This window comes from Lutra lutra, chromosome 18, assembly GCF_902655055.1.
Source record: "Lutra lutra chromosome 18, mLutLut1.2, whole genome shotgun sequence".
In the NCBI taxonomy this organism is placed as follows: domain Eukaryota; kingdom Metazoa; phylum Chordata; class Mammalia; order Carnivora; family Mustelidae; genus Lutra; species Lutra lutra.
In genome coordinates, this window is record NC_062295.1 from 4,471,577 (window position 1) to 4,499,104 (window position 27,528).

Genomic DNA, 27,528 nt, shown 5'->3' on the forward strand with positions numbered 1-27,528 from the left:
TGTTGTCAGTGTTGAGATGGGGCAGGTAGCAGCTCCAAGGTCATGGGGATAAATACGTAGTACTTTGGAATTTGAGAGTTGGGCACACAGTCTCATAGGGTTGGGTTAGGGTCATTCCCTGTCAGTTTTGCCATCAATAGTGGCTGGCATGTTTTGGACAAATTCCACATTCTGCAGTTCCTTCTCTGCCTATTAATGTGCGTGTCCCCTCTCCTGTGCTTCCTCTCTCATCCAGACTCTTCTTGTGTTCTTCTCTCTGCTCAGTAATGGTCTTAGAACTCATGTTTTGAAGTTGTTAGTTAAGATGTGTGTTTTCTCACTCATTGCGCCGAAGAACTAGGTTTGAAAACTCATGGTACCTCTTCTTACAAGGGGTGTCCTTACAAGGGGTTGAAACCTCTCTCCGGATGCAAAACGTTGGTCAGGAAGGGTAGAATATCTTTTAAGGTTGACTGCCCCCAGTGTGGGTGTCCTTGGAGGTAGGTGAATGGGCCTTGAAAACAGACAAATTTAGACAAAATTAAGACAAATTTAAAACCTGGTTCTGATTTTGTCTCAGGTGGGGTGAGTCACCTGCATTAATAAATTTCTCTATTTCTCTGTAAACTAGAAGCTTTTGGTAAGGATTGATAAGAGTTGATCCTTTTGGTAAGGATTTCTTTTGAGTACAATGTACATTCTGGCTATTGTATAAGCTGTTTAAATTTACCATCTCATTGGATTCTTAGAACAACTCCATGAAGCAGGTCCTTTACCAATCCTACTTCACAGATGAGGAGACTGAGGTATAGAGAAGATTAAATAAACTGTCCATGGTCAGTTACATGGTGGAACTTGGAGTCTCATTGACTCCAAAGCCATTTCTCTTAACCACTGAGCATGACCATGTGGGTCCTGTATTCAGTGAATGAGTTTTCTTTTCCCATTCCTTATGTCCCCTATGTATGATCTTTCTTATTGGAATCCTGCTGTGGGAATGACAAATACAGATTAATTTCCTCCTCTTTCATCCTGACCTGATTCTTTCTGTTTGAATAGTTTGGGGTTCATCGTGTGCTGTCCCTAGTAAAAGAACAAGATGTAATGTCAGTTATGTTGCAGATCTCATAAAGATTAAACACCCAGTGTAGTGGGAACTTGGTAGTTAAGTGAACATTTCCACATGAGGAATGGGGTTTAAACTTTATTAGCCTTTTGATAGTACCAACATGCAGTGACATTCACAGAGGAGCATTTTGCATGGCATGGGAGTACAACACATGGTCAGGCACTTCCTCACCTGCCAAATAGCATGAACAGCCATCAGAGGACTTTTATTGTCTCTGTTGGCTTTTTCTCCATCTGTTCTCTTTTTATTTTCTTCTAACCTGAAGTCTCCTATACAGCTGGGTTTGTATATGGCATACCCACTAAGTTTGAACCAGAAGGTCTAGGATAGAATTCTGTCTTTATTCATTAGCTGTGTGCCTTATCCCTCCATTTCCTCATCTGTAAAGTGGGAATAATAATCATGGTCGTAAGGCTGAAGCAGGAGCCAGTACATGTCAGGTCCTTAGAACAGTTCCCAGTCCCTAGCAAGCATTCAATAAATGTCAGCCATTTGACCACCCTGAATGCTTTATCACTGGTCAGGGCAGCCTAGTCCCCAAAAGGCAAACTAATGTTGGAAATTAAAAGCATTTAATATATTATGCTTATTAAATATCTTGGAGACCTTTTTTTAAAAAAAATAGGTCAGTGAGTCTAGAACTCTAAGCGTTAGATATTAACCAGCAGAGAGTTTATTCCTTGTGACCCAGGGGTGAGTGGCTCATCTTTAACTTTGATAACTAAGGTAATGGACTCTTTCTTATTTCTAATATAAATATTACAAAGCAAAACATGTGACACTGTCATGGCCGGAGCAGGGCTTTGTGCTCCCAAAGCAGTTGGGAATGGCAGGGCTTTATCCAGAGTGTTCCATGGAGCCCCAGAGATCTTGTAACAAGTCCATATTGTTTCAGACAAGGGAGACATGAACAGAAAATCTGAGAACCTCATTTATTCATATCTTTGTATAATATTTATTGAGTAGATACTGTGTTTACAGTGCTCTTTGGGGCAGTGGAGACATAGCAATGTGACACACGTTATAGTCTATGACAGGATCTGTCACTCTTGGCACTGTTAACATTTTGTGCCATGATTTTGTGTTATAGGCAGTCCTATACCTTGTAAGGTGTTTGCAGCATTCTTGGTCTCTACCCATTATATGCCAGTAGCAGCCCCTACCTCAGTTGTGACAAGCAGAATCTCCCCAGGCATTGCCAAAGGGCCCCTGGGGTTAAGCAAACCACCCACAGTTGCTTGATTGAGATTGATTCTTCTGTTGGAGGGGGAGATGAAACCCTATAAAGCAGATGATGATCTGTAAAACAACTACCCAGGGGAAATGGGGTGCCTGGGGCTGGGGTTAGCTGTTTTATAAGAGGTCATCAAGCAAAGCCTCCCTGGGGTGATACCTGAGCCAAAACAAAAAGAGGTGAGGACGAGAGCCCTGTGGACCTCTGGGGCCCGAGAAATTGGGTAGCAACAGCAGCAAGGGCAGGAGAATGTGTTTGAACTGGAATAAGCAAGAGGAAAATGGTGCTTGAGGAATGAGGCCAGATAGGTAATGGTTGTGGCGGCTGACGGAGATGGCCCATAAGTCTCTTCCTCTGAGGGAACAGGGAAGGGTTGAAGGCTTTAAGCAGAAGAGTAGCATGACCTGATTTCTTTTCATGAAGGAGACCTGAACCATGTGGACAAGGGTAAGTGCAGGGAGAATATTGAGGAGGCCATTGTAGTGACAGTGGTCTGGACCACGGTGGTAGAGATGGAGATGGTGAGAAGTGGGGGGCTCTGGTTATGTTCAAATGGTCAAGCTGGACCTTTAGGATTTGTTGATGGATTGGCGGTGTGGCAAGAAAATTTGGAGTAAGCAGTGGAAGAAAGGAGCATCAGAGTTTCCTCAGGGCAGATGATGGAAATAGCCTGTCCCCAGCCTTGGGTGGGGCGGCCAAGGCCATAAAAGTGTTTCCTTGCTGGCTTTTTCATCGGTGCACTGAACTGAGCTACCTCCTCCCCTATTTGTATCATAACCCCTTTTGGGTGCTCATTAAAATGGAAATACCTGGGTCCCACCCAAATACATTGAATCAGAATTACTAGAGGTAGAGCCCCAAAAACTGCATTTGAGTACAAGCTCCAGGGCATGCCCCAAGAATAGATCTCCTCTTTCTCTGGCTGTTTTCCTGGGCCCAGATCTTGACCTCTGTGTTTATCTTCCCCTGTTCCCTGCCAGGTGCTTGCCAAGCCTCCTCTCTGTGAAACAGGCCTGCCCTTTACACACTGGATTTATCTTTCAGCTCCTTCATTTGACCCTGAGGAGATCTTCAGGTTTTAGTCTGTTGTTTAGGGTGGAAGTTTGAGTAACTTGAACAGCGTATCTTCGTAATCTTAGAATCCTAGAATTTTGCACTTACAAGGGACCTCTGAAGGCATTGAGATCCTGTATTTCATTTTTTTCCAGGTGGGGAAACTAAACCTCGGCAAGTGAAATCATATTGTACAATTCAACCCAACAGTAACACTAGTTGCCCTTGTCTGAGGAACATAAGATCTGTTCCTGTTGCATCAGAGTTTTTAGCCTTCCGGTGCTGTGTGAAGGATTTTCATGCCCCCATGAGCCTGTCTTGCCACATCTCCATGGCTGCTTTTGTCTTTTAACATAAGAAAATTGGTACGTGCTTTACATTGAGTGTCAACGTGTCTCTAACTGCTCGCTGTTTCAGTCCTTGCACCCTTAAGCTCTGTTTTAGGGAAGTCGGGGGTTTTCACCAAACTCTTGAAAGTCGTTATTTTGTTTTCTCATTTTGCAAGAAAGTGTTGGCTCCAGAAGGGGAAGCTTGACAAAGCCAGAAGTGAGCTGTGGAGATGGTGGCAGCCCAACCACTGTGCCGGAAGCCTGGCTCTTCAAATCCTGCTGCTTGATAAATACTGTGCTAAATGGATTTTGGCCCTGTCCCCTAACTAACCAGATAACAAATGGATACTTTAACAACTTCGTGATAATCAGGGTCATTCACCTTGTGGTACAACAGCCTCTGCGGAGGGGTTTCACATTGGGATTGTTTTATTACCATGGAAGCATATTTGCTTCCCAAAGGGGACATACTTTATCACAATTGTGAAGCTTTCTTTACCATAAAAACATTCTGAGAAATTGTATATTGAGGAATGGGTGAAATGAAGGAAAAATAATGCATCCTCACCATCACCATAGTCACTAGCAGCATCAGCATGACCTCATTAGTATCATGACCAACAGCACAGCTACCATTTGTTGAGTTAACTTGCCCCTTTCATGTGCTCTGTGTCAGGTAGATACAACTTTTCTCATTTTATGGATGATACACCTGGAGTGCAATCAAGGGAACTTCCTTGTCCAAAGCCATCATTTCCCCAAAGCCTTGGGGAAATGGCAATTTTAGTACCACATTTCCTGGCAGCGCCTCCTACCTGATGGGAGGGAAACACAGGTCCCACTAGGTCAACTAGGTCTGGAGCTACATAACTCAGAGATAAAGCTTCCACAGGCACGTGCAGCAGTCAGAAGTGCTACATTGTGTAGACCTAGCCAATAAATAATCAGTTCACCTTGATTGATCTAATTGGGCTGGCCACCTCCCTGTCAAAGCAGGAGGAAAAGATAACTTTATCTCTGTTTGGCATGGGATATAATCTCTTCTTGAGCTGGAATTACAGCCCAGAGAATCTGGTGCCAGGATGCCCGATCTTCCCTCACTTTTCATAATAGCATCAGAACCTGCCATTATATGAAGCTTGCAGCAAATGCATCACCCGTGTTTGCACTTCGAAGCGAGGCCATCTGCTCCTTTGGGCTGGGACCGCTTGGGCGTAGGGGCTTTGCAGCAATCTCTTCTTTTAACAGACTTCACCTTTTTCCTTTTCTCTCCTGCTGCTTGTCTTTCTGGTTGATTCCAAAGTCCACATCCACCAAGAAAAGTAGTTTAAAAAGTCAAAGCAAATATCCTCCCCCCACCTACTCAAGGGAAGAACTAAAAGAAAATTTGTCCATTCGTCAGTACGGCAAGCTGCTTAAGTGGATTGTGATAATTTCCCAGATGAGTCTTATAAAGACGTGCGTCCTGGCCTCTTTCTCCCAAAGATCCAGATGATACTTTGCATTACCAGGAGGTAGGAGAAGTGCCAAAGTCAATTTTAGGTTGGTTTTGGAGATATTGCACACATGCTGACTCATTTATCTCTTTGGTACTTCTTGCTTTTCCATTATGGAGAGTTCCCATCCGAGCCCATTTCTTAAAGGCACACCTTCTGGTTTGGATCGGTCAGCAAGCTGCCTTGTGCATAACGGAGATGAGGTGCAGTTGGGAGTTCACAGGGAATAAGAAGCTCAAGTGTCTGAGTGCTGTAGAATAAATAAATACAGGGAAGAGATTTTTCAGAGCCATTATTGATTGGATGCTGAGGAGTTATTAAGTTCTAAGAATGTCTTATTACACCACTTGGGCCAAGATTAAAGAGGAGTTAAGCCACGGATATCCACTGGGAGACATTTCTGTGGTTTAGAGCCCTCTGTGGAGGCTCTTGCCCTCCCAGCGATGCTCTCCTTTCTCCCCACTTCGCCTGCCCCCCACCTCCAGCTTGTCTGACAGAAGACACTGTCAGGACACTTTCCAAGTTGGTTTATCTCTCTTAATTGAACACCCCTAGGAGCCCCGTATGGGATGTCTTTATCAAATCACACATTTCCCCCAGTTAACACAAACTGTTTTCCAAGAGAAAAGAGCAGTGTAATTATTTCGTGAGGATCTGAGAACGAGCAGACTTGGGATGTAATGAGCATCCTGTCAGGCTGATTGGCTCTGTAACTAACAGCTTCCTTCCACCCTTTGCAGCTAAATCAGGGTTTTCCTTCAGATTGGGGGTGTTAGGGAGGCATGAACCTGTTTGGGGGATAGCTCAACCAAACATTATTATGTTAAAACAGTGAGGAATTTCATCCTCTAGAATTTTAAGGTTTTTTTCCTTAAGTAGATGCCATGCTTACGGTGGAGCCCAACACAGGGCTTGAACTCAGGACCCTGAGATCAAGACCTGAGCTGAGATCAAGAGCTGGACGCTTAACCAACTGAGCCACCCAGGTGCCCTTCATCTGGAATTTTAATGAGAGAAAGCGTGCCTTATGTGTATCCATATAATTAACACTCATGTGCCCTTTGTGCATCCTCACTTCCAAATGGATCTTCTGATGTATACCATGCCTTAAACACAGAAAGTGCCCCATAAGTGGTTTTAATGACTGTTCTGTTACTATAGGTTTGCAGTCCCCTGAGGCCAGGTATGGTTTGGAACTCATCGTTTTTCAGTCTTTAGGAAGGCTGTCCATTGTCCATACGATCCATTACATCATGCCTCCAGTGAGACCTGGGGAAGCACTCCATAATCAAACACATTAATATTTCTGCAAAAAAGTCAATATCCATACTAAGCAGGATAAATAAATATCATTAGACTGATGAATGGCTTTTCTTTAGGTCAAAAACAGTCCTGTCAAATATTGGAGGTTTCTTTTCATTCAGCCTAATATAGAGAGTCTCCTATTAGGTCAGGGAAATTCTTTTTTTTTTTTCCTTTCTTTTTTTTTTGCCACCAAATGAGTATAAGTTAGATGTAAGTAAAGGTTTTCGGTTTTGAAATTTGATTGATGACTTGGGCTGCCACTTTTGTCCTCATTTTGTCAGAAGTCATGTTGGCCTCTGTTCTTATAGCCAGGTTTTACTTGTTGGAGAGTGTGTGTGTGTGTGTGTGTGTGTGTGTGTGTGTAAAAGAGGGGGTGGAAGAAAGCCCTGTTTCAGCTCCCTTATCCCTCCTGCATCTCATAAAAGACCTTGGACCCCAAACCCCGCCAGGAAAACCCCATCCATGGTCTGACATTTAAAAAGTTTGTTGACTGGAATCAAAGAATTGTCAGTTTTAAAACGTGAAAAGCCACTGGGAGATCAGGTGCTCTCTGCAGACATTCCCGCACGCTGATTCCGGGCATAGGAGGGGGGGGAAAGGAAAGAAAAGGCTGCCTTGTTGTTTTATTAATTTAGTTCTGACAGCTGTTAGTTCTGAGGCCTTCAAGGTTCTCAGCAGATATTAAACGAATCCTCAGGAACCCCTCTGTGAAGCACCAATAATGAGCCATGTAGGAAATGAAGGTTCAATGGAAAAGAAACTCCACAGGGCCAGGTTGTTCCCACCCCCTGAGCTCCAGAGGTTCAAGTGCGTGAAGCACACACAGCTCTAATTCTCCATCGAGGTCAAAAGGTAACCCACCATCTTCTCCCCAACTGGCACTTTCATGGAGGTCCCCCAGCTCAGGGAACTGTGTAACTGGCCACCCAGGTGCTCCTACAGAAGCCAGGGAGAGTCATCCTTTTCCCCCCTCCCTCACTCCCCATACCCTTGAACTCTTCTGTCCTAGGAAATGACTCCCTCAATACCTTTCTCTCCATGTCTCTCCTTTCATCCACATCCCAAGCATCTGGGTTCTTGGATCCCTCTTGCAGCCTTCTACTGTGTTCATCCATCCACTTCTGCACCCCTAAAATCCAGAGCAGTTTTTCCAAACAGACATCTGACCTTGCTCCAACAGCCCCCTGTTCTCCAAGAAAGGTCAAAATTCTTAGCATCGCCTTGAAAACCCTGAATCCTGTGCCCTGCCTATTTCTCCTACTCTCCCTCTTGCCATACACCAGTGACACTGGTTTGATCTCTAAAGTGCCAGCTCAGGACCTTTGCCTGAGCTGCCCCCCTCTTCCAGGATTGCTTCTTTTTTTTTTTTTTTTTAAAGATTTTATTTATTTATTTGACAGAGAGAGATCACAAGTAGACGGAGAGGCAGGCAGAGAGAGAGAGAGAGGGAAGCAGGCTTCTTGCTGAGCAGAGAGCCCGATGCGGGCCTCGATCCCAGGACCCTGGGATCATGACCTGAGCCGAAGGCAGCGGCTTAACCCACTGAGCCACCCAGGCGCCCCCAGGATTGCTTCTAACCCCACTTCTTCTGCCACTTCTGATCATTCTTTGGATCTTGATACACCACAGGAGATCTAAAAGCACCCTGGACTTCTCCTTTCATAGCACTTACCACCCTTGTAACTACCCAATTAATTCTGTAATTATCTCCTTAACATCTGCCACAACAGACTCTAAGCCCTGAGAGGGCAGGGACTGTGGTTCTTTGCTTCACAGTAGTCTTTCTGGGTCTAGCCCAGTGATGGTGCATGAGGGAACCCAACAACATTCAGGTAAGTGAAGGCTGAGCCTGGAGAGGTGGGGAGTGAAGACTTGCTTTTCTGGGTTCCTGTGAGCAGTGGCTGATGGGATTCCACTCTGATCCGGGAGCAGCTGCAGAGACTGATTGGTAATGGAGCTTGTGGGAAAACATCCCCAGCTGCGTGGGTCTCAGCTTTGCCTGGCACCATTTCCTTGGGATAAGTGCCCACTGAGCTTGCAGATCTTCTCAAGGACTGGGGGAAGTGGCTCCTTCTCCCTGTGGTGGCTCAGACTTCCCCACTTAATCACCCGGGTGACTTGGAGGCTGCCCAATGCCAGGCCGCCAGCATGGCGGGCATTAGACCAAGGCCAGGGCTGCTCGGCTGGGTTGCCTCCTCCAGCTGGTCCTGCTTCAATACTCGTTATTCTCTTTGGGAGGCTCTTAGCTTCCAAACATCTGCTTTATGTGGGTCTTGAGCTCCTCGTGTGTGGCATCTTTGGGGAGCAGGTGGAAATGTTACCTTCCATGGTGTCTGATGTTGCCCTGGCTTTGCTCTTGGGGCAGTGCCTCCTGATCCTACTCCTGGCCAATGGGTTCGGGGACAACCACACTTGGGTTTAATTAAAGGTAAATTGGTAGCATTCCAGCCAAGGGCAGCCCAGAGGCAGGAAGCTGTTGAGCAGATGGCATTCCATTTATGTCATAACCCATCTTAATGATCCCATTCCTCAAAAGGCAGAGCCTGGAACAGTATACATGGAGGCAGGTCCTTCCTTGTAACTTCCCAGTCTTGGAGTGGTGAGAACAGAGCTTGCCTGGGACCAGCCAAGTGAGGGGCGTTTCTCTTTATCTCAACTCCTCCTCTGAGGAGGTCTGTAGGCTGTGATGATTCAGGGAATATCACAGTGGGCAGAGCTATGATTTTTTTTTTTTTCTTTTTGATGAGATAGAAAGGGTCATTTTGCCTTCCTAGGCAAGGTCAAATTCCCATGCTAGCAATCCTCAGAGATTTCATTTGATTGAATCCTTGGGTTGCCGTTGGACTTGAGTTTGTATTTTCCTGATAAAAATGAAAATAGGGATAAAGTATGAGCCTGATTAAAAATGCTGATTCAGATTGAGTACCTCTTATATGCCAGGGATTGTGCTATGTTCTGTGAGGAATAGAAATACGGCTAAGACACAGCCTCTACCTCTAGCAGATTGTACTTGTTAGATAGAATAAGCCATTTGCATGATTAAACACTTGTTCATTCAGCACATGTGTATTAAGTACCTGCTGTGTGTCAGTGGGGGCTGTGCTGGGGGTAGAACAAAGCAGCATCCATGAGACATGGTTGGGACACAATTCTGTGGGGGAGGTCATCATCCTATTAATAATGGTGCAAATAGTGCCAGTAACTAATGCAACGGAATAATCATAAGCTTTCGGAAGTGCCACAATGTACACTGTACTATAAGAATACATCACAGGGGTCTTTATCTAGTGTGGTGCATCACAGAAGGCTTCCTGGAGGAGGTGTTTGGATTGCAAATGGAAAGCATGTATAGGAGTTCAATAGCAGACAGGAACTAAAAAGCTTCCCAGGTCAGGGTGAGAGTAGGTCCAGCTGGAGCTCAAAGTGTGCAAGGGTAAGGTGTGGAGGAAGAGGATGAGGGTGAGCAGGGGGCAGACCATACGCACAGCCTTTATGGCTCAAGGAAGGCATCTGGCTTGCCTGCAAGCAGTAGGAAGCAATGTGAGCTTCGGGAAAGGAACTGTGAGTATTCTAATGTAGTCAGTGTAGTTGAAAGCAAAACTGAGAAACTCATTTGGGGTTTATGCACGATGCGGGGATTACATCTTAGCAGCAGTTGTTCCGAACAGAAGGCGGCTTCTAATGGCAGTTGTTCAGCGTCGAACCCACATTCAAACTTGCAATTATTTCCCTGTTAAAAGAGCTGACGGTTCCCTCTTCTGCAGGGAAGCAGTCTCAAGGGAGCCCTAATCCTGGGCTCTTGGCTTACACCCGGGTCCCCTGAGTATCAGACCACATTCTCACGAAGCTATTCCTGTCGGAGGGCCACGGAGACAGACAGGACGCGGGGCACAGGATAGAGATGGGCTGATGAAGAGGATGGGCATCTCAGGAAGGACTCTGGATGTTTCCAGAGCAGCTGAGTGAAAGGACCCCTAACATAGCTTAGCAAAATCGGTGTTTCACCTTCCACACAGGGCCAGCACACAGCATTGATGGTTGCCATGAATTGAGTAATTCATGTGCTATTATGATCTCTGTTCCCCTACTCCCTTAGAGATGAGGAGACCAAAAGAGAGAGGTAAAAGGACCTTCAAAAAATCAAGAACAGTGCTTGCATTTGAAGCCAGCCTTGTCTGAGTCCAAAGTACATTGTCTTAATCTCTACACCATGTTTTGTCTCAGGTGGGCCTGGAAATTTCCTGGGAGAGACAGTGGCCATTTAATCCCCAAGTATCTGTTGAGTGACTTGGAAAGAGGAACAGGAACTATAGTCACACAGTTGCTTCCCTTATCAGCTATGTGTCTGGGTAATTTGCTTACCCTCTCTGGGCCTCATTTGTAAGATGAGCTCTTATCACTGATGGTAGGATTGTCACATTTATTGGAATGTACCAGGTTCTGTTCTCAGACGTTACACACACTAACTCATTTGGTCTCACAGCAGTCCTCTGGGAAATGGCTGTTATTAACTCCATTTTATTAGAGGAGGAAACTGAGGCACAGAGAGGTTATAGGATATACACAGTGTCACAGAGCTAGGAAGAGCTCCAGCCTGGTTTCTGAGCCTCTTAGGCTGTTAAGAGAGATCAAATGACATGTTTCACACATAGTTCTTGCCACAGAATGCCACACACACACACACACAACGAAAGCCAATACGTAGGTTAAGGACATCCATGAATGCTGTTTAACCTCTCTGGGCCTCAGTTTCCTTTCTGCAAGTTGGGATGATAACAGTTAACAATTTAATGAGATTTTATGATATGTTTTATGATATGATATGTTTTATGATGACAATTCCTTCGATGAAGCTGTTACCCCATTCTATAGATGGGAAAGTCAAGGCACAGGGAGGTAGGTGAATCATTTAAGGTTGTGCATTTACTAAGAGATAGAGCAAGATCTCCAGTGCCGGGCTGCCTGAATCTAGAACCCGTGCTCTTAGCCTCTGCAGCACAGTGAGCCTCTGGCCGGTGACCTCTTTCTTTGTGGGTACTTGACTCCAGGACTGTCTCAGGGCTGCCGTAGGCATTCCTAGTCACACTGAGTTCGGTCCACATCCCTGTAATCAGCCTGGCCCATGCTCCATGCTCCAGCTATCCCATTTCTGCATAAATGGCCCGTGATGTCAAGCGGGTCACTGACAACTTCTCTCTCAGGAACCCTGAAGAAATCCTGAGCAGATTGGATAAAAAGCCCTTGTCAGACATCCTAATTTTAGTGTTCTCCCTTGTGATTCCATTCAGGAAGTATTTATTTAACACTTCACTTGTTTTGCCATTCTCCCCGACTTCATCTTGCAAAAGCTCCTGTAATAACCCATGTCTCCTTCACCAGCCTCATGCTGTTCTCGTCCTTGGAAAAACTTGAGTGCTGTGTTCAGCATCTGAGCCAGAAAAATGTCCGAGTTTCATCGTGCATCACTAATGCCCTCCTTTATCTCCATGCCGTGTCTCCTAGAATTTTTGCAGAGATTTCTGTATGTGCTGCCTTCCCTTGTCTCATTAGGTCTCTTTCAGACATTGTTGCCTACGTGCAAATGGACATTTTTCATACTGTAAGTTTCCTCGCAAGGGCACCGCAACGAAGTGCTATTTCTCTCCCAGACTGGTTTTTACCATTCCTCTCCAGCTTCTATTTTCAAAATCTCCCCTCGCATGGAAGCACGGGCACATGGGCTGTTCTCTCCTGAGTGGCAGTTACCCTCGGGCGTCAGATGCCACCCGTGCACCACAGATGGGCTGGGAGGCCGTAGTTAACTGTGCCTCACTCATGATGTGAGGCTGAGATTCTCATTGCATTGAGGGGGGGCCGTGGTTCTGTTATCGCCCATGCTTGTTTTTTGATTCAGTGAATTGGTAACCCTATTAGATGTTCCTGATTCAGACCCTATTAATTTTTATGCCTTCTGAGATGAGTAGAGGAGAAAGCTTCTCTTGATTGTACAAGATGTATGTCAAAGCCTGTGGTTTTATATATTTATTTTATCTGAAAAGAAAATATGGTCGAGGCACCAAAAAAGGAATAGAGGTTTGGGTTGGTTGGAATTTATTTGGTCTTTAAAAAAAATGGAGTAAAATTATTATAAAATTAAGCATTTTGACGCGAACGGTTCTGTGGCATTTAGTGCTTTCATGATATTGGGTAACTGTCACCTCTCTCTTGCTCGAAAGCACATTCATCCTCCCAAACAAAACACTGAATCCACAAAGTGCTATTCCCTATTCCCTCTCTACTTAGCCCCTTGAAACCCCCAGTCTACTTTCTGTCTCTACGGACTCCATGCCAGTGTAATAATACAATATGACGCCTTTAATATCTGGCTTATTTCACTTAGTTTGTTTTCAGGGTTCACCTGGGTTGCCGTGTGAATCAGAACTTCATCCCTTTTTATGGCTGAATCCGGTTCTATTGCATGGATAGACTACATTGTGCTTCTCTGTTCATTCCTTGATGAACATTTGGATTGTTTCTCTTTTGACTCTGTTTGGGATTTTTAACCTTTGCAGACATCGTCCCAGGTCTATGCACTTAGCTGTTGTTTTCTTGGTGAGCATCCTAGGTCTTGATTCACTCGCTTCTCTTCTGAGAGAGCATTTGGAGGTGTAGAAGCTGCCATAGTAAGTGAGAACTACATGACTTCATGGTGCGGAATCTGGCACTGCTATTTGTGGATGCCCTGCCACCCAGTGGGCTGACCGTGACACCTCAAAAGACAACCCCCTCCAGGACAAAGACAGCACTTACTCAGGGGTTAGACCAGGGGTTCACATCCTACCTGTACCTTGTCATCACCTGGGGAGATTTAAGAATTATCAAAACTCTTGTTTCACTTCCAGAGAATCTGCCACGATTTGTACGGGGTTGAGTCCTGGCATTTTTTTTTTTGTTTGTGTGTTGAGTGGGTTCAATTGAGGCCCTCGAATTGGGCCTCAGTGGGAGCTGGGAAAGCAAACTGAAAAAGTGTGTGACATACCCCACTGGTTGCTTCTCATAACAGACTTGACAAAACTGCTTTAGTATTAAACATTGTTTAAAAGTGGCCGGAAAGCCTGAAGAATGGGAGAAAATATTTGCACGTGATATATCCATATCCATAAGGTACTTGTACCCACAATATATAAAGAAATCTTAAAGTTCAATTATTAAAAGAAAACCCAATTTAAAAATGGGTAAAGGATCTGAATGGGCATTTCTCCAAGGTAGATATACAAATGGCCAAAAAGGACATGAAAAGATGCTGGACAATGTTAGTAATCGGGGAAATGCAAATCAAAACCACAGTCCATTCTGGCCTTACACCCACTAGAGCGGCTAGAATAAGGAATGCAGGTAATGACAAGTGTTGATGAGAATGTGGAGAAATTGGGACCCTCACACACTCACTGCTGGTAGGAATAGAAAATGGTACAGACCCTGTGGAAAACAGTGTTGTGTTTCCTTGAGCAATCGAACATAGAGTTAGCACAGGACTAACAATTCCTGCATTCTGACAAACGCCTAGGTGTATACCCAAGAGAATGAAAAGCATACGTTCACACAAAAACATTTACACAAATGTTTATAGCAGCATAATTCATGATAACGAAAAGGCAGAAACAATCCACATGTCCCTGAACAGATTAGTGGATAAACAAAATGTGGTCTACCCATATAACGTAATATTTCTGAGCCATTTTTTAAAAAAGGAAAGAAGGCTTGATATGTGGTATTACTTGGATCAACCTTGACAGTATTATGCCAGTCATAAAACACTGAGTCTTGTGTGATTGCAGTGATGTGAAATGTCCAGAAGAGGTAAATTGATAGAGACAGCAGATTAGTGGGGTCTAGAGGGGTAGGGGTGGTAATTAAATGGGATTAAAAAAAAAAAGATTTTATTTATTTATTTGACCCAGAGAGAGAGAGATCACAAGTAGGCAGAGAGGCAGGCAGAGAGAGAGGAGGAAGCAGGCTTCCCGCTGAGCAGAGAGCCTGATGCAGGGCTCGATCCCAGGACCCTGAGATCATGACCCAAGCTGAAGGCAGAGGCTTAACCCACTGAGCCACCCAGGCGCCCTGGGATTTTTTTCTTTTTTTGAGGTGATGAGATACTCTAAAAATGCTTGTGGTGACAGTTGCATGTATCTGAATATACTAAAAAGCACTGAATGGTACACATGAAATGAATGGTATGTTATGTGTGTTTTATCTCAATAAAATTGTCAAAAAGTGAGCCGAGATTGTGGCACAGAGCCCAAGCCCTCTCCTGCTTCCTCCACTTAATTAGCTGTGTGGTCCTACATTGAAGCACATAGTAAATGCTCAGTTAACTGTGGTTTTTGCTTTCCTGGCATGATATTTTAGGAGGTCCAGGCATCTGTGGCCGCATCAGTGTGTAGCTGCACTTTGCCAGATGTGGTCTGCTCAATATCCTCATGACCAAGTGGGATACCTAAGGACTGTGGTCCTCAGTGTGTCCCCACGTAAACAATGGGCAGCACTCTGCAGTGTTCCAGTGACATGGGAGGCTCGAAGGGTATTTGAGTGGGAATGACATGAACTGATTTATACTTAAAGATAATCCCAGTGGTATGGAATAGAGAATGAGGTGGGGGCAGCAGGGAGAGAATGGAGTTCAGGAGGCCTTGGTGGAAGCCACTGCAGTGAAAGTGATCTGAATTTAGGCATGAGCACCGGGGATGTACCTCACAGGAGACAGCATCTCCTAGGTAGGGCAGTACAGCTTGGTAGCTGATTAGATGAACGGGTGGGAACACAGGGCTGCAGAAATGGAGAAAGGAGGGTTAGGGGCCACCTGGGTATAGATGAAAAACTTAAGATTACATGAGGACAGAGGTCAGGTGAGGCTGGGGCCGGGGTGGGGGGTTGGGAGAAACAAGTGACACGTGATGAGAGAGGTCCAAAAGTTGGGCTTCCCCAGTCTCCCAGGCCCTGGTCTGCCAGTGAGAAGCTGCTGGCTCTATTCTGTGACCTCTTTACGGCTGGGTTTGTGTGTGGGATGGTGGCAGAGCGATTAGGAATGTGCCATGGAAATGCCTCTTTCACCTTCGGGGTTTGTGAGAGGAAGTCTCATGTGCCCGGCCACCTCCTGCCTGAGATCCTGGGGTTTGTGTGATGCCTTCACCACCACAGCGCCAGGAACACTGGGAAGCACTGTGGTCTAGGGGGTGGCACGGTGGCTTTGGATGCGGGGGCCGGGTTCCAGGGTTCCTGCCGGGAGCCGCCTTCTTATTTAAGTTGTGCATCCGGAGGTGAGTCACTTGACCTTCCTGAGTCAAGTTTACTTGTCCATTAGTTGAGGATGGCAGCTCCCTCTTTCTAGGAACGGAAAGATTACTTCCATCTTCTGGTTGAAGGAATTCAGTATCTTGTCCAATGTCATGTGGCTAACAAGTGAAAGAAAGATGGTTTGGGTGCTGGCAGTCAGACTCCAGAGCTGTTTTTTGATTAAAAAGTAGCTAAATAAACTTGGCCACCTAGGCCAGTTCTCTATAGAGGGTCTAAACGTTGACAAAGTCCACAATGGACTGGATTGAGGAGTCCTGTAAGATCAGCTTCCCTCGTTTTACTTATTTTACAGATCCAGACTCTGAGGCTCAGGGAGCTTCAGTAACCTTCCCAGAGTCACACAGCAGATCAGCCGGAGTCCTGCCTTGAACCCAACTGTATCTGACCCTGATTGTGGCTCTTCTTCTACTTTCTGGCCCTGGCCTGCCGAGGGACATTTTGCTGAATCCTGTTAACCCTGTCCTTTCCAAATTCATACTCTGTGTCATTGGGCCACAGTGCCCTGGTGCTGCCCTGACTGATGTGAAACCCGATTTTCCGTAGCTGCATACTGATGGCTCAGACAACAGCCTGGTGTTTCAAAGGAGTCTGCATGTTACAAAAAAGGACAGCAGGTGTTATTTGGGCTAAATTGACCTTGAAATTGATTTCTTTATTTTATGACTTACTGAGAGGAGATTAATACTTTTTTTTTCCTGCAGTCTGAAACAATTTACATGGTAATAGAAGGCATAGTCAGTCAAATAAATTGCTGGAAGTGGTCGTGTTCCAAGGGAAAAAAAAAAAAAATACAGAGCTTACTCACATTGATTTCTTTGCCCTGGGGAGAAGCAGAGATTTTAACATCTGGGAATGGGGAGCTAAATTTTATCTCTCATTTTAAAAGCAGAGGACTGAAGAGCTTAATCTGACATTTACACGGAATTCTCTAAGTTGGGGGAAACGAGGGAGCTGAGTTCCTTGCTGAAGGTTAACGGGCACTTTCTCAGAAGGGCTCTGTGTGATTTGATCTGGGGGTAGCTGGTAGATACCAGGCGACATTTACAGAAGATGGGCCTTGGGAAGTTGGCTGCCTCACTACCATGCTGCTGGGCACTGGCAGGGAATGGTGGTGGTGGGAGGCTTGTGTTGTAAGCTTGACCTAGGCCCAGGTGGAGGTGTCAAGGAACCATGAGAGTGGAGACCCTGCTTCCAGATTTCTGGGCTTTGTCATGTGGCTGTCCAACCCAGAGGTGGGATTTGATTTCAGCTGGTGCATCAGTACGCAGGGACGGCTAGCATTGCTGACTGTGTTGGGATGGGTTTGAAGCTGCACCTCTTGGCTCAGCAAGAAAATTCCGTGCTCCATTAGTACTGCCTGCCTTGGGAACACAAGGGGCAAGTGCATTTCGTGTACCACATACTTGAATGTCCAAGTAAAAACCTTTAAAGCATTCCCCCTAATACCAGCATTTCTGCATTCAGACCACATTGACAGGGCTCTTGTCCTCCAAAGCAACTCCAAATCATTTACCACATAATGTGAGCTAAATTTTTTTTTTTTTCAGAAAATGTCAAGAAATGAATCTCTACCCAAAGGGTTCTGCTAGTACAGCCATATGTTATTCCATTAAATTATTTTCTTTTCAAAATAAAAATTTTGAGGTAGAGTAAAAATTTTTCATTAAAAATACATGCCCAGAATATACAAGAGTCAGAAGCATAAAATCCCCACTTCCCTACTATTCAATTCTGCTCAGCCAACTAACTCCTATCTCCAAAATTAGCCATTTATTTTTACCAGTTTCTTATCTATCTTCCAGAGATTTCAGTGCATACACTATATACGCATATAATCTTAAAACAAAGAACAGATTGTGGCATACTATATGAAACACTCTGCATTTTACTGTTTTTCTCTATCATTCCCTATCTAGCTGCCTCATTATCTTTCCTGAGGATTTCTGGATGCATCATGACTGATTTAGTTGGTCTCCGAATAATGGAAATTTATGTTGCTCCCAATATTTTATAATTAAAAAAATATGCTTGAGTGCGTATCCTTGGCATTGGTCATTTTCCACATGTGCAAATACTCCATAGCAGAAATTCTAAGACATAGAAATGCTAGTTCAAATATTTCCAAGTTTTAAAATGTTGACCAATGTGTAACTTACGCTGTGTATTAGAACACATGGTTCTTCGCGTTCTGACCAGCTTGCTACCTGGCTCAGCCTTCATCTTTGCCAATCTCAGTAAAAAAATAATGCATCATCTTAATTTGCATTTCTTCTATTATGGGTGAAGTCAAGGATCTTTAATGTGTGCAACAGACGTTTGCATCACCATCTGCTTTGTGAGCTGTGCATCTCCCTTGCTCGTTTTTTTCCTTTGACTTTCTTTGATGTTTTCTCATTATTTGAGGGAGCTCTTTATAAGTGTAGGAAACTACCCCTTTGTTCAGTGAGTTATATATTTTTTTATACTGTCCTTTGTCTTACTCTTTATGGTCTTATTTTTCACACAGAATACTTTACTTGAAATTTTTATTCATTTTTTATGGCTTTTATTATTTTTGAAAGTTTTTTTTTTAAGATTTTATTTATTTATGTGCAAAGAGAGCACAAGCAGTGGGGGCAGCAGAAGGAGAAGCAGGAGCCCGATCCTGGGATCATAAGCTGAGCTGAAGGCAGACTTACCAGACTGAGCCACCCAGGTGCGCCCCCCCCCTTTTTTTAGGATTTTATTTATTTTATTTGACAGGCAGAGATTATAAGTAGGCAGAGAGGCAGGCAGAGAGAGAGAGGAGGAAGCAGGCTGTCTGCTGAGCAGAGAGCCCGATGCAGGGCTCGATCCCAGGACCCTGGGATCATGACCTGAGCCGAAGGCAGAGGCTTTAACCCACTGAGCCACCCAGGCGCCCCCCAGGTGCCCCTTTTAATGGCTTTTAGCTTTGGGTCATAATTAGAAAGGTCTTTAGCACTCTGAGATGATAAAAAGCTACACTACTTGATTATGTTAGGTCCTCCATTGATTCATACATGGAGGAGTGACTCTGATTTTTTGCCTTGGCAAATGCAGCCTCCTCAGCATTGTAGAGATGCCTGTTGTCTGTGATCACCTAGAGGCCACGATCTGGCTTCATAGGCTCTTCAGCCTTCCTTGTTTCTCTCAGCATACGGACTTCTCCAGGCGTATCACACCCCTGTGGTCAGGACATTTTTGGGTACAGTGGGCCCAAGGAGCTTGGTAAACAGTTAATGACCTGATCCCACCTGTCTTTCCCAACCTGGATCCCTATAGGTCTTACTAGTTCCATCCATGGGAACCCACCATGACCCCAACTCACACCATAATTTCTGTTCATTAGCTGAGGTCTTTGCCTTCTGTTAATCTGAAGGATAAACTCTTTAAAGGTCATTCTTATGCAAAGGATGTGACATTCTAATGTTGTCTGTCATGTTCTTTGGGAGCTTACACCAGTTCACACCAAATCCCCTAGAGGATGATGCGGGATGGACTGTGGGGCTCTCTGGCTTGGTCATTGTTTGAACTGGCCAAGTTCTCACCATTGGTGATTCGTGTCCAAGCTTTCAAAATCTGTAAACCAACACACAGGAGGATGGAAATTCCAAGAACAAAATACTGGACTTCCACGAATAGGGATGAGGCCCAGGGAAGGGGTCATCTGTACTTGGAACAAAGGGAAGTGGGCAGCAACTGTAGGTTGCTTAGGGTGGTGCTAGTCTGTGACCTGGGAAGTCAGATCTTAGACCTGGATAGTCAGATCTTCTCTTTCCTAATGAAAAATTTTCATTAGGATGTACCAGCTTGAGTTGAAAGATGTAGAGGTTTATTGTAAGGACTCAGGGAGGCAAGTGAGGCTTTCTGGAAACCAGAACAATGTCCCACAACCACTCTCTCTCCTCTGTTTGAGAGATATTATCTCTTATCTGTTTCTGGCTTAGATCCTACATATGTGCTTGTCACTGTGTTCAAGGTAAGGATGGAAACAGGCATGGGGGACTAGGTGTAGAGTCTGCTGCTTTGTTCAGGATAATACAGGGACTGTGTTTACAAGGGTGAGGGCTGCTAATCCAAATGGGTATGTGTACAGTTACAGGGTACGAAAAGGTCTAAAGATGTCAGAAAGTCTTCTGAGAAGAATGTACTGAGTTGGTGCTGTCCCCACCTCTCGGATGAAGGCACCCAACTAGTTAACATGAAGTGGAGGTACCACAACCAGGGATAATCAGCTGAGTGGGAGCCTGGGCTGCTGGCTGGTGGCAACCAAAGAAGTGAGGAAGAGACAAAGAGGAGGAGGGAAGTCTCTACAGGTGGCCGCTGGATAGGAGTTCCTCAGGTGACAAGGTTCCCACGTAAGATCATATTTGAGTGTGTTTCCATACTTGAGACTATTTCCAGGCCCTGGGATTCTCATCCTGGTGGTAGGAATGGCCTGTCTGGGGCCTTTCTCATTTGTTCTGGTCAGCTTCTTCTGAAAGGCTTAGTTTCAGCTTGATCCAAACTTCACTTTCCCAGGGTATTGGTTGCTATGAAGCCAGTACTGGCTTTGAACACAAGTGCTTTGGACCCCTGGAGCCCAAAGACTGTCTCAAGATACTGATCAAGATCGAGTCCTTGGTTGGTGCTACTTGGGCAGGTGTTCATCCCTAGACCAGGTGGAAGTAGGCAGGGGGATGGGTCCCTTTCAAGGCGATGACCACTCAGTAGACAAGCCCACCAGGGGATCTGTAACAGTTGGACCTTTGTCAATTAGGTGACAGGCTATGGGCCTGAACTACATTCAAGTGTAGTTTTTAGTTGGCTCATATATAAAATGGGGCCAAGAAGGAAAGCGGAAAAAACGACGATTCTCAGGCCAAAGACATTTGTGCATCTGTCTGCAAAATCATGCCTTTGGCAACATCTTTTCCCTTCCCTCCCCTCCCAGGCTGCTGCTTTAGGCAGTCTCTGGAAGGGGAACCATGATTTGTGCTTATATCCCTCCCTCTCTCCCTTCGTCCCTTCTTCCCTCCTTCCCTCAATTCATTAATCATTTCAGTAAACTGAGGGAGTGGCGTGGGGATGGGGGACCATGCTCCACATAGAGGACGGAAGGATACAAGGACGATTTTGATCTTCTGGTCGTTGGATTTTTCCATGACCAGTGTCTACGGCAAAACTGCAAAAGGGGGAAATACCAAGAGGTGTTTGTCTTATTGGTGTGAATGAACTATTGACAGAACTCCATGCATGGGTCTGAGTCACTTGTGGCTAGTGCTGGAGAGTAGGCTGCTTCTTCGCTCTGTTTCTCTCTTTTCCTGTCTTCCGTCCTCTGTCTCTTTTGATCTCTTGGTCTCTGTCTGTATCTCTGTCTCCCTCGCTTGTGCATGAATGCATAGAGGTGCATGAACTGCCCAGGAGGTTGAATAGGTGACTCCAGGTCAAACCCCAGTAACTTTCAGTTAATGGCAATTTGGAGCTTTAGGCACTGCAGCCACTTTTGAGGTGGGAGCAGCTCCCCAGAGTCCGACGGTGACTGACTGTCACAAGCTCTCATGTGCCTCATGGAGAAGTAGATAAAGGTCTCAGAGGGAGAATGCAACAGCAAGACGGCCATCCGTCCGTTCACATGGGGGCCCAAGCCCTGGCTCTCCTGCACCCCCGCTGGGGTACTTTGGACAGGTTCTCAGCCTCTGTGCTTCTGTAACTGTAGTGTGGGGGTGAAACTGAGACCTGTTTCTGATATTCTTGTGAGGGTCAAAGAACAAAGCACACAGAGAGCAAAAAGGGCACAGCAGTGTGCTCACTCCAGGAGCGGCATCTGTTGCTGGGTGACGCAATGGAAAGGCAACCAGCACCCGCCACAGGGCAGCTGGGTGTGGCCCTCCAGCTAGGGCGGAATGTGCACGCTCAGAGAAGAATCTAGACCAGGGCTGCCTGATAGAGGCATCCGGAGGGCCACACATGGAAGTCAGAATTTTCTAGTAGCCACATTAAAAAGTAACAGATGAAATTAATTATAATACTATGTTTTACTTCAAATATTCATAGTATATTTATGTCTTTAAATACAACACTTTATTTTTAGGTATTCAAATATCATTTTAACATGTAATCAATGTAAAATATTGATGGTGTATGAGTATGAATGAGATTTTACAATCATTTTATTTTTCTCACAAGTGCCTTCAAAATCCAGCAGGTAATGTGTACTTACATCATGGTTCAGCTCAGATCAGTCCTATGTGCTTCGGGGCTGCTGTAATAGCGTTACAGGCCGAGACCCCTCCAGGAGGGGGCCAGAGAGGAGGAGAGAAAGTCCTTTGGGTAAATGTGGCGAGAGACTGGGGGTCATGCCAACCCGGGTTACTCCAGATTGGAATTTTGTCTTCAATATGGGTCCCCCCACCTGTTTTTGTTTTTCTTTTTACCAGGACTACGAATCTGAGAACTCCACCCTCCTCTCCAGTGCCAGGAACAGTCCAGAAGACTCAGTAAGTAGAAGCATTTTGCTGAACAGATTAGATTCAGAAACTGCTTTTGCATCCTTTTCAGCCTTCTTGGTCTCCGTCATCAATCACCGGGACTGGTTTTTACCTGAAACTGATCTTGCTGGAGGAGTAACTGAGTTTGAGGGGAATAAATGTTCCTGGGCACTCACAGAATTTCTATTAGGAGACATGTGGGGCCAGAGTCTCAGCCCGTGTTTCGCAGTACATGATACGAAAGCTGAACACCTCCCTCGGGGAAGGGCTCGGCCTACCTGGGGGACAGGTCTGGGGGAACAGTGACTGGCAGAGGGGCCATGCGCTGCTCTATTTGCTTCTTGATGCAGAGATGGATCCCGCGGTGGTGGGAAAATGGAAGGAAGTTTAACATCATTTGATTGATTCCATGGTAGAGACCAGAATGCTTATGAGCGCGTTGAAAGGCCCACGTGATGGTGTGGAATTTGGTTCATTAGGGCAAAGGACTGTGGATGGTGCTAGAGGTGGATTCCTGTACCCCTTGCCTGTGTCACCCAGGTGTACAGGGGCAGGGATGCTCCCTGCACTTAGAGTTCCAGAAACATCCCTGCTTGTCCTCTCTGGGATGTGAGAGCTATGTGGTGCAGTCCTAAAGCGTGTTCTGTTTGTTGATAGCTGGTGACCGTGAGATGATTTGAAGGGGCACATTTGTATTAGTCACGATGTGTTTGGTCTCATGATTATCTTTATTTACAGCAAGCGATACTGGCTTTCCATTTATGGTAGCGATATGAAATTTTTTTTGGAAAATATTTTTTTGAAGATGTGAGTTGACTTAGAGTGCAGATGAAGAACAGTTTGGAGGTAATATGTAGGTGTGGCAAGTGGTGATAAGAGAATGGCTGAGAGTAAGTTCTTTTTATCAAAGGACGTTGACATGAACTTGGTCGGCATCTGTGTGTGTGCCCGTGTTTGGTGTGCTCCCAGTCTATGCTGATACTGGGTGCAAACTGGACACTCGAAGGACCCCCTCCTTGGCCTCTGTCTGTTCCCCCAAAATGACTTTTGAAGCTGGAGTTTTATTATAAACTCATTGCTGAATCACTTGAAAGAAGTGTGTCTACCTGCGATGCCGAATGGAGGAGGAAGAAGAGGAAAAACGTTGAGAAGTGACAGTCACACTGTGGCTTTCTTGTCCCAGTTTACATCCAACCAAGTGTTTCCTCTCAGTGCTGAGTCAGTCCCCTCAATGACCCCGTCAGGTAAGTGCTGTTTCTGCCTTCTTTTTTTCGGTGAGGAAACTGAAACCCAAGTACAGAATGTGCCCAAGGTCACACAGCCTGGCCTCCCTCTCTGGTTGACTGTGTCACAGTCCATAACTCCACAGCACGTCTGTGCAATAGTCTTCCCATTTTATAGATGGGGAAATGATTCACGGATCAGGAAAGTGGATTTTATGTCTTGGCACATGAAAAAGTACCCTTGCACCTTGGTGGTTGAAAAGGACAAACATTGTCTCACAGTTTCTGTGCCTCAGGAATCCGGGAGTGGCTTAGATGGCTGGTTCTCACTCAGGCCTCGCCTGAACTGGCACTGTCTTCATCCACAGGCTTGAATGGGGCTGGGGCATCCACTTTTAGACTGCCTTGTTCCTGGTGGGTGGCTTCAGCTCCTGCAATGTGGACCTCTCCATAAAGCCATTTGAGTGTCCTACTGACATGGCTCTCTAGCAGGGGGAGAAAGCAAGGGAAAAGCTGTGATGTGTTTTATGATCTCTCCTCAGAATCCACGTGCTGTCACCTCTGCCATATTCTGTCCCTCATGCAAACCAACCCTAATGAAATTGTGGCAGACGGCTACACATGGATGGAGATACCCAGAGTGGAGGGATCACTGGGGGCCCTTTTGGAGGCTGGCTAGCACACTTTTCATAATCTTAGAATAACCATGCCCTGCAGTTGCATACAGTATTCTTGTAACGTCATGCCACATCTGTGAGAAGAAAACCTAAAGATACTGAACCCAGTTTGCAGGTGGAAAAATGAAGCATGGAACAGGGAAGCAACTCACCAGACTCTTGAATGTGGCCTTGCTCTGCAGGAGCTTTTAAAGGGAAGCATGGAAAAGTGGGGAGAAAACCTTCCACTTTAATGCTCACTGTCCACAGTAGAGCCAAAGGTGGCTTGAGATCTCTTCATGTGTCAGGATCTTAGAAGAGCACCCCCTTGACTTTCAGCTTTGTTAGATTGGGTTAGCCATTCTCTGGCCCCGAGTCCCAACTCATTAAAGCTGATGGGTTCTCTCTACTGGAAGCAAAGATGCTGTCCTGTTAGTTTCCCCACTGGAAGCTGAGAAACTTCAGAGGTTTTCTGAGATCAACAACCCTAACCCGTTCCTCCTTCTCTACCTTTGACTTTCACGGTGCTGCCAGTCTGGGTCCTTCTGGCTGGAATCCATGCGTCAGCTTCCTAGTCTAATAAGTCATAGATAGAAGCATTCATTTTTGTGACTTATGTTGTTGGCAGCACGTTGGTGACCAACAATTCTGGACGGCCGCCTGTCTCACAGGTTTCGAAGTGTAAAACATGTTCACTCCGATGCAGTAATGACACTTCTAAGAATTTATACCTTGGGGATGAATGGACGAGTATGAGAAGGTATGTTTGTCTATTTGTCGAGGGATGGTTGTATTAGCAAAAAATAATACTAATAAAAATACAGCCTCAATATCCATCAATAAGGAGTTAAGTAAATTACATGCATCCATAAAGTCCAGTTCAAGCTGCTGCTAGAATTTCGTGGTGAGGATTTATGTTTATGGACTTGGAAAGATGCTCATGACATATTGTTGAGTGAGAAATACAGCATATATCCTATTATTCCAATTATGTGCAATTATATTCATATATCTCCCTTTCTCTGAATGCAGAGAGAGGTGTCAGAAAGGCAGATGGGGAATTGAACGAAATTGGTGGTTTTACATTTTTCTTTGGACTCTTCCAGTTTTATTTATTTTTTACAGTGAGTGGTTATTCTCCTTGATAGCAGTAGTAGTAATAATAATAATGTTGGTAATGACTATTTATAAAATTAAGCAGTGAGTCTGGGCTGTTAAGTGAGGATACCCAGGGCAGCTGATGGCATTTTATTAAAGTTTTATTCTTAATTGTCATAGAAATGCTATAGTCCCCTTGGAAGAGTGAAAAATGAGGCTCACAGGACTGAAGCAGGGCCTGGAGGCAGATTTTTTTGGTCCTTGGCCGCTCCAGGAGCCAGAAAGCCTTAGGCCTTGGCATCTCCCCACCATTTCCCCTCACTGCCCTGCCCTGTGCTGCGACCCAGCTCCCCCCAGTTCTGACCCCTGGCTTTCCACTTGGGTACCACCTCCCAGAAATGGCTTTCTCTGGATACAGCAGGTGCCATTCTCTGGCATCCAGGATCCAGGACATAATAACAATGATAGCCAGCATTATTGGGCACCTAGGAAGTACCTGGCATTGTGCGGAGTGTTTCAAGTGCAATATCTCCTTTATACCCCAGAGTAGCCCAGTGAAGGAAGAACTGTCCCCACCCCTATTTCTGCAGGTGAAGAATAGTCTCAGAGTATCCTAGATAATGAGTGGTGTTTCTGGGACTCAATCTGGTTTCTACTGTTTCCTTAGCTGGGTTGCACTGAGGATAGGGCCACCTGGTTTAGTGGTGTAAGGAACATTTCTGGGAACATCTTAGATGTGGGGTTGATTCTGGAATCAGCAGGTAAGGTGGAAATGATACCTGGTCAAAGTTACCTGTTAAGGATAACTAAAGGATGCCAGGTTGGAAGCCTTTCTACCCCTTGGTATATCTCAGACAGCCACCCTTTCTTTGAATATTAGAACAAATTGAGGTCTTTTCTTAGGTGCCACATGAAATGGTTGTATTGGGGTGACATGGTGGAGTCATGACATGTATTTGTCTTTAAATATTGGGGTCATCTGTGGCCAAAAGGTCGCATGATGGGGGACACTTAGGAAATGAAACCAAGTGAGAAGCTTGCAGATTCACAGTCTATTCTGGGAGCAAAGGTGTCCTAAAGTGGATGGAGGTGACCCTGCCCCAGCGTGAAGAACATTATTCCTCTCACTTTTTCTTTCTTGATTCTCCTGGAGACCTAGTACAGTTAAGTGGCAGAGCCCAAGTTCCTACCTAGGTCTGCTTCATTCCTGAGCTCTATTCCCTAACCTCTCTACTCTTCTGTAGTGGAAATACACGGTGTTTGCTTTCTTTTGCTGCACAAAAAATTGCCAGTAACTTAATTCAAAGCAACACCTGTTTATTATCTCAGTTAACAAGGATCAAGGGTCTAGAAATCCATGGCTGGGTCCTCTGCTCAGGCTCTAACAAGGCTGCAGTCAAGGTGTCCGCCAAGATTGGGGTCTCATCTGGAGCTTGGGTCCCGTCTGAGCTCCAGTGGTTGTTGGAAGAATTCAGTTCCTTGCAGGATGGAAGTCCTCTGTTCATAGAAGCTGCCTGCAATTCCCTGCCATATCGCCGTCATCATGGGCACTTCACATTTTGGCAGCTTACTTTCTCAGGGCCACCAGGAGAGTCTCCTGGGCATGCTAGCAAGGTGGAGTCGTGTGTGTGTGTGTGTGTGTGTCCCCTAATATAGTCACATATGTGGCATTCCATCACATTTTCTGTCAGTTAGAGGCCAAGTCACAGGTCCTGCCCCTACTCCAGTAGAAGTATGATCTATGGCATAAAGCTGGGTCTGTCCACCCCCACATAGTTGCTCATGGAAATCCAGAGATAAATCCAACTTTCTCCCTGTCTTGGGACCAAGTGCTCTGCTCCAGCATCTCTCTGGTCATCCTCCTCTTCCTCCCCCAGTAAAGGGCTCATAGCTCCCCCATGTACCAGCCCCCATGGCAGTGCAGGACTCTCCAGCCTTCCTGACCCCCCCCCCCCCCCCGACCCCAGCCATCCGGGTGTCCTCTTCCCCATGTCAATTCTGTGGCACACTCCCTGATGCAGCCTCCACAGCAAATGAATATTTAATGGAATGCTGCCACCTTTTGGAATTTAGCAAAAATGATCTTTGTTGTTTAGAGGGATAGATGTGAATGAAGGTCTAGGAAGAAAACACCGTTCTGTTCCCTTGTACACACCCCTGTGCATGCACACGCGATCACCCAGCCTTTATTTCCACTGGTGATTGACTAAGATTTGATGCCAG

At 45.4% G+C, this 27,528-nt stretch overlaps 1 protein-coding gene across 5 annotated transcripts in view; it reads left to right on the plus strand.

The window, feature by feature from the left end:
• Window positions 1-27,528, plus strand: part of RBFOX1 (RNA binding fox-1 homolog 1) — a 2,072,285-nt gene that overhangs the window by 259,807 nt on the left and 1,784,950 nt on the right. For all 5 annotated transcript variants that reach the window (XM_047713056.1, XM_047713053.1, XM_047713055.1 and 2 more), the window contains exon 3: window positions 22,278-22,337. In XM_047713056.1, coding sequence (XP_047569012.1) covers window positions 22,278-22,337 — 60 coding nt within the window. The remainder of the gene's footprint in view (window positions 1-22,277; window positions 22,338-27,528) is intronic.